The sequence below is a fragment of the Gymnoscopelus microlampas genome, assembly GCF_963454915.1.
Source record: "Gymnoscopelus microlampas genome assembly, chromosome: 13".
Classification (NCBI taxonomy): Eukaryota; Metazoa; Chordata; class Actinopteri; order Myctophiformes; family Myctophidae; genus Gymnoscopelus; species Gymnoscopelus microlampas.
This window is the reverse complement of record NC_139950.1, coordinates 5,977,266-5,988,293: the sequence shown is the minus strand read 5'-3', so window position 1 is coordinate 5,988,293 and position 11,028 is coordinate 5,977,266. Positions and strand designations below refer to the sequence as shown.

At 41.3% G+C, this 11,028-nt stretch overlaps 1 protein-coding gene across 1 annotated transcript; it reads right to left on the bottom strand.

Moving 5' to 3' along the window:
- Window positions 1–1,439: 1,439 nt before the first annotated feature.
- LOC311059435 (CD209 antigen-like protein C) lies at window positions 1,440–7,123 on the bottom strand. The gene is made up of 6 exons (XM_084077364.1): window positions 6,985–7,123; window positions 5,926–6,003; window positions 5,137–5,175; window positions 4,894–5,027; window positions 4,464–4,567; window positions 1,440–2,093 (listed from the first exon to the last, which is right to left on the bottom strand). The coding sequence occupies exons 1-6, from the start codon at window positions 7,103–7,105 to the stop codon at window positions 1,928–1,930; spliced, it is 642 nt and encodes a 213-aa protein (XP_083933490.1). The 5' UTR covers window positions 7,106–7,123; the 3' UTR covers window positions 1,440–1,927.
- Between the last annotated feature and the right edge of the window lie 3,905 nt (window positions 7,124–11,028).

Genomic DNA, 11,028 nt, shown 5'->3' with positions numbered 1-11,028 from the left:
AAGTGTTTCTGCCTTAAAAAAATATATATTTCTAAATTAAGCACCAAATATTAAAATATTTTAAGATTCATTGAACTACACACACAGAGTGTCAGGTGTTCCAAGTGTAGTAGTTCTTCATAGATGTCTCAGAGCTCTCTTCCCCAGGCTGGACGACTGCTGCAGCTGTTTGATGGAGACCACACACACACACATCTACTGACCCTCTGTTACGCCGCACGCACGCACGCACGCACGCACGCACGCACGCACGCACGCACGCACGCACACACACACACACAGACACAAATGTCAATGACATTTGTGTCTGGCCTGTTCTGTCTTAGTTTTCCTTATATTCCTTAAATTAATTTCACCCATTTACACCCGGAGAGCCTGTGATTTTAAATGTGATTATGACTGAAGCCTCACAATTTCCATTGAAGTGGCACGTGCATCAGAAATGCTAATTTAGGGTAATGGTCAAGTGGGACAAGTGGTAGGTCTATGCCACTGCGGGCACATAAAGATTAAGTTTAATTAAGCAACAATACGGAAAACGGAACAGTAGACCCCTGAGAACCCTGGGCACCATATATGAATTGATTTTACATCTTAGAATGTATTAAATAATAGCCTATTAACATTTAGTTTATAATTAGGGAGGGGGGGGCGTACATGTAATAATTTTGTAATATAATTTAAGGCCAAATATTTCTAGCCATTGTTACCGAATGAATAGTGTTTTGGTGCCCAGGTTATAGCCACAGTTATGTCGCACCCCAAATTAATAGCCAAGCTCCCTCTCAGCACCCCCAATAAAAAAAAATATATATTATTATTATTATTACTATTATTAACACCACCTCGCAGTCTCGCGTGCGGTCCAAGCTGACACAGCCGAGCGCTCCCTACCCTGTTTCAGCCAATCAAAAGCAGCGGTCAAAATAAATAAATAAATAGATAAATGAATAAATGGCACCCCTCTGGTCGATTTTTTCACTTTCTATTCAAAACCCGAAGAACATAAATTGGAAAATTTGTCGTTTTCCTTATTTTTCATTTTTCCATTCTGAATGTATTATTGGAACAATACAGTGAATTACTTCCGGTAGTGGTTAAAACGAGAAAAATATAATAAAAAATAAAGACAAAATGACAAATTGAAATTGAGGGCTCCAAAACGGCTTTTTCCATTTTCTCAACCTTTGATTCAGAGACAAAATTAAAACTTGAGGGCTACATTAATCACAGTATTGGTCAAATTGTGCGCTGAACAGTGGTTTCAGAAGACAAATTGAAATGTGTTTAATACATGCATTTATCATGTAAATGCATGTATAAATCAGTGATAAATTATATAAATAGTTGCACTTGACCATCCTTCCCATGTTAGACTATGGTGATATAAGTGCACTTCAAATGCTTTATGTTCTTTATCACTCTGCTATATCCTACAAATGCTCCTTTTAGAACACACGACTGCGCTGTATATTCCTCTGTACATTGACCATCTTCACACACCAGTTACACACCATTCAGTACTTATATAGGCCTCTAAGACACTACTTGGTTTGAGAAATAGATGCATAATAACTTTCGAGCACTGTTTTAAGAAACACTTTATTAATCTACGTGAAAATGTACATACAAATGTAATACATGGCTGTATTCACACTCATTCAACTAAATATTGAAAATATTAATACAAACTAGAAAGTACTGTTCCTGAAGAAACAGTGTGGGATCGCTAAGAATGTTGATAGTATCACACTAGAAAGTACTGTTCCTGATTAATTCTGTCTAAAGCGATCCCACAATAATTGTAAAGCAATGCCTACAGTGAACACTGGGTAGAAGACAATAAGCCAACACACGAACTACCACATGCAAACACCGCCATCATGTACAGTAGCTGTACCAACACACCAGCTAACTAGATGATTTTTCAGTGCATCACTCTTTCACAGATCCAGTGGGTGACGGAAGAACATGGTGCGTCGTGCCATCCGCTTACAGTATAATAAGGTTCAACCCCATTATAATACTCAATACAGTCTTCTGGTCCTTGTGTTTTGGGGTTTTTGTTATCAGGCTGACCAGGGTACCAGTACCTGGAGAAGTAGGAACATTTAGTTCATTAAAATACCGTTACAAGGATGTTTTTTATCTCTCCATTTTTATTTATTTTTTAAATCATGGCCCCAAATGATATTCAGACTGGATAGTGAAATAGACAACATACATGATGATGTCTTAGTGACAGTGTAGTAGGTTTGTGTTTTATGATAATAAAATTATTTAGAAGAATGAAGGTAAAATTAAGATGATAGGTCTTAGACCTTTAGACATCGAGAGGGACACAGGCCAGATACAGAAATTCACAGACACACACCACACGCGTGAGGAAAAAGGCTCATCAGCGAATGTACTGGTTTCGCCGCCTGAAGAAGTTCGGCGTAGGACACCCCATCCTAAGGCTGTACTGTGTTACGGCCTGGTATGGGAACTGTACTGCCCAAGAAAAGATCAGCCTACAGCGAGGAGTGCAATCGGCAGAGTGCACAATGGGAGTCGAGCTCTCCGCACTCCAGGAACTGTACAAAAAGCGGTGTGTAGTCAAAGCCCAGTGCATCATCAAGGACAAGCACCACCCAACTCATAAAGTCATCTGCTGAACAAGGCTTATGCCTTGTTCAGCAGTGTGATAGGCAGTTCTGTCAGACTGCTCTCAGACCTTTGCTCTTCCTTGGACCTACCAGGGACAAGTGACTTGGATTTAGCTCTTCCTTGGACCAAACTGTGGATTATACGGACAAATGACTTGACTTATTTTCTTTGCTCTTCCTCATGGACTACTTGCGGATTTTACCAGTGTCAGTCTACCTTATGTGGATTATGCGGTCGACACGCACTGACATTTTGCATCATAATCCTATGTACAACGCGCTGACTTGTCTTTTTGTGTGTTTTTTTCTAGTGCCTTATAACTAACGTCTATAAGTATATCATGCACAGAATACATCTGCTGCTATGCTCACGCACCTTTATATCTTATCTCAGGTACCATAAGTAAATGTGTAGATCATTTGTTATTAGATTTTTCTTGTTTGATCTCCGTTCCCCCCTTGCCACCTCCCCTCTTCTTCTTCCCTTTCTTTCTTCTATGGAAATAACGATACGATGGGAACTATGCACAAAAACTAATTTCACACATTTACTTCTGTAAACCAGTAATGTGAATAAAGCTGATTCTGATTCAATCATCGATTTGCCTGATGATGATTTGCCTGATTTACAGGGATTCGATGTGCACACAATCTCTTTATTGAACAGATAAAAAGACATACAACTTGGAGTAAGTAATAATACTAATACTAATACTAATACTAATACTACTACTACTACTACTACTACTACTAACCAGTAAGACTCCCTAATCGGGAGATAAGCGACCGTAGGTCACATGTATACAGAAGAGGGCTGTAACGGCGATTGGTTCCTAGTTGTGTGGGCAATGTATAGTTTTGTTTGGTGGTCTAAGAAATGTGGTGGCAGGCATGTTGATGACATGAGTGTACACATACTGTGTAGTGTGTAGCAATTTGCGTGTTTTTAGGGGCAAAACTGTAGGAGTAGTGGGCAAAAATGTGTTGTGAAAAGCGGCCTGAAGGTGGCGCTAGAAGAGGGCCATGTGAGAAATTAGGGGTGGGGTGTCCGCGTTGCCTTGGCGGACGAATAGGTACCGGCCGCGGCTCTCCCGGACGCTCCTAGCCCGAGTTACGGCATTTTATGTGAGCTGCAGTGGCAGGGGGTCCTCCACTGGGGGCGCCACCACTTTTGCATCCGTTCTGGAGCACCAGGAGTGGGTGGTCCCCGGGAATGCCCCGTGAGCAGCCCCGTTGGGGTGGTCATTTGGTAATTTGTCCACATGTGCTCATTTTTTACACTTGGGGGTCCCCGAGGCAGCTGGGGGTCCCTGGAGCTCCGGGGGTCCTTGGAGGGTGTAGTTTGGCAGGTAAGGAGTGTGTGTGCAAAATCTGGCATGGATCGGGGCAACGGGTGCGGAGATATGAGCAGGGCAAAAGTGTGACGGGACGTGTGTGACGGAGTGACGGGACGTGTGTGACGGAGTGACGGGACGTGTGTGACGGAGGGACGGGGTGACGGACGGACACCTGGAGCAGGTTTCTATAGTAAATGCGACCTACGGTCGCAATAATAATAATAATGATAATAATAATAATAATAATAATAATAATAATAATAATAATAATAATAATAATAATAATAATAAAGGATTAGTAACGCACATGGGATTCAGAAAAAAATAGTAAAATATTAGATGCAATGCAACTGGAAGTAGATAACAGAACAGACATAATGTCTTAGTGACAGTGTAGTACCTTAGGTTTGTATTTCACAATAAAAAAAAGAATTATCATTCAGAAAACAAATTGGGAGATGAAGATGATTATTCTTACGTTGGTGTGGTCAGTGTTGTTCCATCCACCCACTTCCAGATTCCTTCTTCGTCTCTGTCAGTCAAACCCAGCCACATTTTCTTATTAAAATGTTCAACAAAGTCCTGGACAGAATAATTGCTGGTTACTGAAGTACACACTAAATAAAGAATTGTGCTAAATAACACAAACATTTGCTCATAATTATAGATGCTTCATTTGTCAAATGGTGCTATAAAAGCTGCATCAACTAAGCTGAAGAACTTGTAAAGAAACACACGCGCGCGCACACACACACACACACACACACACACACACACACACACACACACACACACACACACACACACACACACACATGCACGCACGCACAAGTGCGCGTGACACAAAAACACGCATATGCACATGCATACGAACATAAGCGGTTTAACTTACAGTACACAAACTATACCTGTTTTTCTTTGCTGTCTATGACTATCAGGTCTGATTGTCTGTCTCTACACCACTGTCTGCTATTCGTCCAGTTTTTCTGCCCAGCAGAGATGTAATAACAACCTCTGGCAAATGGTTGCCATACAGATGATTCTAATAACAAAAGAATAACGTTAGCCGCTGTTGTTTGTTGTTGTTTTTTGCTCAAATTAATGATAAATAATGAGCAACATTATAAGAAAAAACGTGATATCTCACTGACCACAGGGAGTCCTCTTCATGCCAGCCATGTTGGACTGATCTGTATGGAAACAATATTTAAATATGGGAGATCCTGTCACGATCTTGGCGCCTGCCCTAGCCTTGGATCACAAGACGGTCATCGGTCATATTGATATGACAGTCTTGGAGTTTTTTCTAAATAGTGTTTGCACTATCGCCCCTTTTTGGACCGTACAGCTACATGAACGCTCAGATTTCAAATATAAAGGGCTTACCCCATGGCCGTGGATGTTACAATTATGTATGGCCCCTCAGAAGTAAGTTTAATCCGATCTGTGGCCATTTCCTCATAGAGTTATAATGTATCAGAGCGCAATACACCTCCCAACCGATGGGGTCGCGCACTTGAAAGCATACAGAGTAAATGGCCACCCATCGGAATAAAATGCTTTTTATTGAACAATACGGAATATACAGGTACTTCTGAGGGGCCGTACATAATTGTAACATCCATGGCCATGGAGTAAGCATTTTACTTTTAAATCTGAAAGTTTATGTAGATGTACGGACTAAAAAGGGAGAAAGTGCAAACAAAATAAAAGTCCAAGACATAGAGCTGGAAATACTCCCTGAGAGAGATGCACAGATACAGGAAGTCAATCCAAATTTGGGAGTCTTGCTTTCCCACAACTAGAGCTATTACGTCTACTAGGCCTATTACATACATTTCATGGGCTATCATATGCAAGTGTATTGGCAAAAACAAATGTTGGATCATAATAGATAAAGAACATTGTAATAAAATACATTGTTATGAAACTTGACTTACAGCGGCAGAGGATAGCAATGTTGAGGAGAGCACAAAGCAATCCAACACTGACTCCAACCCGCCCGTACCGTCGTATGTCTGGAGAACGCATGCACACACACACACACACACACACACACACACACACACACACACACACACACACACACACACACACACACACACACACACACACACACAAACATCTTGTTTAAAAGGCTCATGTTTAGTTTCATCAGATTCAAAAGTGATATAAAATTATATAAAATTAATATATATATATATATATATATATATATATATATATATATATATATATATATTTACATACACACACACACACACACACACACACACACACACACACACACACACACACACACACACACACACACACACACACATATATATACACACACACACACACACACACACACACACATACATATATGTACATATATATATAATGATATCAAATTATATAAAACTCTGGACATTGTTTACACCTAAACGACGAAAACCGAATGCATTATCTTTGGCCATGACCCTTCCTCCTCTTCCTACAGTATACCCTGGGTACTCTCACCCCGCAACATCCGCTCCTGGGTAAAAAACCTTGGTGTAATCATCTTTGATAGCTCTTTTAAACTTGATAAACAAATCAGGTCGGTCATCAAAGCCAGTTTTTCCCAGGTGCAATTAATCGCCATGGTAAAAGCCTACCTCCCTGCCAAGCAACTTGAAATGTTGATCCACGCTTTTATTTAGTCTAGGCTAGACTACTGCAATCTCAACTTTATTGTAAAGTTACTTTTCCCGAGGAGGTCAGCTGACCTCTCATTACTGACTCAGCCAACTACCGGAATGAAAACCAGGGGCGACCGTGCTTTTGCCGTGGCTGCCCCCAGGCTCTGGAATGATCTTCCCCTTCACATTCGATCCGCCCAGCCCATCAACGTTTTTAAGCCCTCGCTTAAGAGGACTTAACTTTTTTTTCTTTTAATCACAGCTGAGCTCTATTTTGATCACGTCCTGCTTGATTGTTGTTTGATTCTATTTATTTTGTTGTAGTAATCTTACCAGACTGCAGTATCTTCTGTAGATCTTTCTCCTGATCTGTAGTCATGGTCTCAGTATCATCACAGATTAGATTGTCTTGATCGTGGAGTTCAAGGTGTCCACAATGTCCATATACAGCCATTTATATCTATTGGTCCTCCTTTTCACAACACACTGAAGACAAGGAAAGTGTGGTCTTTTATTTCTGTGCCTCTCTTCCTCATTTTGGTTTGTTCCACCCTCATGTTAAAAAAAAGCTTATTTACAAGAACCATTATTAAAAAAATGCATCAGCATATTTTTTGCTGACATTTTCTTTTATGTGAAATCAAAAGCACCCTGTGGAAAGCATTCTCAGAAACATGACATGTCTTACAATAAATGCAGGGAATCTCTGTACGGATGTACGTCTGTAATCCACGTATCTCGAGAACCGTTCGACCGACCACGTCGCAGACAACTCGAGGGAGTGCAGTGCCCGGTGTCGAGTAGGCCGGATAGGCGGTTGTCCAGAACTGCCAAAAAAGGCTCTGGCCGTGGCCCAAATGAGCCTATTGATTGCCATGGCAACCTCAGCCTAAGCCTGATTTGGCAAATTCCCCACACCTGTTGATTCCCCACACCTGCAATTTGATTACTTAGGGCCCTATTTTCCATCCTGTGCTATCCCATGGCAGTACCAGATACCCGTCAATTACGCACAAGGCAGCTGAGGCTGTCCCCAAACAGTATCTTACGGCCCCACTACCTTATACATTATGATTATGCCGACTCTGTTATTTGCGCCTGGAGGTGTAGCCATGCCCAACGACACAACATTCAGAGGTGTCCCTCACTCCTAATTCTGAACTAATCTCTGTGATTCTAATTTTCCTGTATAATCAGCAGATGTGAGAGTGTCAATTCCTTGTGTCAATTGTTTTTATATAAGATGATATTCTATTCAAAGAAGACAAATTCTTTGACAAGATATTTCCAGCCAACAGGGAACTGAGAAAATGGAGAAAAAGCAGAAAGGAACTGAAATCTAAGTGAAACTGGATCAAGTGCTGTCATCAGCATTTTAGAAGTCCAACACTTCCTCCAGAATTGATCTTGCCTTTTTTATTCATATTAAACTGCTGACTTATTCTATATTAGGTTTTTATTATTAAATTATTGACATTCTATGTTCACATTATTCTAATTAGCAGTCTATAATAAGATGTAAAAAGCGGTGGTTTGTTTTCATTGATGGTAGATCTCACCAGCCGTGGATCACAGTTAAGTTGGTATTATGCCTGAAAACATTGCAGAACCCTGACCTAGAACATGAGTTCTTTTTCAGCTGGGGACCCTGGGACCCAAAAAGGAAAGTTGTCCACATGAGTGAAATAATTCACATTCACAATAATCTGCATAAAGGAAAGTAATCCAACATAGGCAAAATAGTCCAACATAATGGAAAGTCATCCAGTGTGGCAGGCCACCAGGTGGTGTTCAGGCCTTGTTCAACAGTCTAATGGTAGCGTGGTGGAAACCTGGTATTATGGCTCTGGAAACGGGCACTATAAAACATTCTTTGGTTGTATGTGCTCAAATGCACTGTGTGACTGTTTGTTTAGTTCAGATAGTTATAGACTAGTTGCTTTTCAATTCCTCTCCTCTGTGGTTCATGGATGTCAAATCATACATCTAAATAATTAGTAAAATCCTTATTATTGTTATTATTATGAAACTAATAGGGAACAAGGTTCTTTATTACAGCGCTGCATGATAATACAGAGGAAGAGTCGAACCTTCAAGTCTCTGCAATTACAGTATTGAGCCAGTATGTACAGTAAAATGTCTATACACTAGACATAGTCTACCATGTTATTGGTCGATAAGGCTACAGAAATGTCTAATTTAATAGAAAAACTGTAATAGGCCGGCTACACAAAGACTTGTTTACTGTGTTCCTAAGAAGGGGAAGTACAGCTGTGAGGTGCAAGAAGTTTCTGTTCTTCTTTTCCTCTTCCTTTTTTCCTTTATTTTTCTTCTCCGTGTGTGTGTGTGTGTGTGTGTGTGTGTGTGTGTGTGTGTGTGTGTGTGTGTGTGTGTGTGTGTGTGTGTGTGTGTGTGTGTGTGTGTGTGTGTGTGTGTGTGTGAGAGAGCGATACACACAATCTAATTTGATGGTAGCATAAATGCAGTGTTGGTAAAATGCCTGCATGCCTCATAGAAACATTTCCCAGCAATGAAATGACGGGATGCAAGTACAAACGCAGAGCAGCACTATATCGGCAGCATAGGAGAGAGTGGCCCTTGGTTTAAGCAGGAGAGATAGAGTTTGCCTGTGGTTGAGCGACCCTAGATTTAAGCCAGAGAGAGAGTGTGAGAACACAATACAATATATTGTGAAATGTGACTTACAGAGATAGTGGATAGCAAGAACAGCACAAAGCAATCCAACACCACCCGTACGGCCTTATGTCTGGAGAATGCACGCACGCACGCACGCACGCACGCACGCACGCACGCACGCACACACACACACACACACACACACACACACACACACACACACACACACACACACACACACACACTATTTAGCCTATTAAATAATTTTCTAAAATATTATCATGATAAAAATCATGATTTGCATTGTTAATTCCTCCTCCACTCATTTCTGTTTTGTAAAAAAAATATGGGAAGTTGTTTGTGACCACTGTGGTGCATCAGCCACAGTGGTCACAGTGCCAAGACTTTGGTCTCCTCTTCAAGGGTGCTTATTTACAAAAACTGGTCCACAACATAGCCTACTATTAAGTATTAATGCTTAGTAAAAAATAATAGCACATCAAACTAAGAATAGCTCTAATAAACTTCCTTCATTGAAAGCTGCCAGCAAGTATGGCCCTCATTTATCAATGGAACGTTCAAACCAGTTTAAATTTGAGCCCAGGAATCAGCTTACGACCACGTCCACGTGTGATTTATCAAGCAGGTGTACCCTGTCACATCACAGCGTACGATTTGTCCTTTGTTGATAAATGTGGCGGAGCCTCGCCCCACCTGTTTTTCAACATGAAGAAGCGGAATACGGCAGAGAAGAGGAACTTCTCCAACATGTGAAGTTATCCCACCAATCATCTCTGTGGATTCACACACAGCTACACAACACACATGCTTATCATATGCATGTATTATTTATTAGTTTTATAGCTATACATTTTTGGAGTGAATACATATGTTTAGATGCCTGTCAGACGGTCAGACAATGCTGCTCCACATGTCTACGATGGAACAAACGGGTGTAGACAAATCAGACCACACGTGAGATCTGAGCGTGCCGTATATGCTCGTCAAAGTCACGATAGATTGATAAATCCCGACAATTGCGGTGATCTCGGTGTTCGCCCATTATTTGGTCTGCGCAACTTTGATAAATGGAGGGCCAAAACTGAAGTTTAACTAAATCGAACACATCTGGCCCTATCAGCTGGCAGTACCTCTCTGATTGGATGAATTCAAATGATCAATTAAGTGACTCAATAAACATAATATCCAAATATAATGAATGAAATATGTTGAAAACTTGTGAAATGGGACATTCTACATGATTACTTTTACCTTTGGTACTTTTCAAATATCTCGGTGCCTGGACTGTTTCAACTAAACAGGATCTGAGGGTCCGGAGGGCACTTGCCTGGAATGCCCTATACATGGAATGGAATGAGGAGAGTGTGGAAATATGACATGGGAGAAGACTTCAAGAGGCGGCTGTTCGTAGCTACGGTGGAATCAGTGCTGCTGCATGGGGCTGAGACATGGACCTTCACAGCACAGCAGGGAAAAGGCCCCGGATGGAGTGTACACAAGAATGCTATATGGCACTAGATGTCACATGGGAGGACCACATCAGGAACGTGGACCTCTACGAAGGCCTCCCACGGGTCACAGACAAGGTCAGAGAGAGAAGGATGAGGCTGGCAGAGCACTGCGTCACGCACCCGGAACTGGTGGTGAGCAAACTGACACTGTGGGAGCCAACCCAAGGTACAGCCAGGAAGGGAAGAGGTGGACCACCTACATACACAC

Excerpts from the sequence above, each read along its gene's own strand:
- LOC311059435 (XM_084077364.1), bottom strand. The coding sequence starts at position 7,105 with ATGGCTGTATATGGACATTGTGGACACCTTGAACTCCACGATCAAGAC. Across the intron at positions 6,004-6,984 it reads ACAGAAGATACTGCAGTCTG|ACATACGACGGTACGGGCGG; the intron begins GTAAGATTACTA and ends TGCGTTCTCCAG. Across the intron at positions 2,094-4,463 it reads ACAACACTGACCACACCAAC|GTACTGGTACCCTGGTCAGC; the intron begins GTAAGAATAATC and ends CTACTTCTCCAG.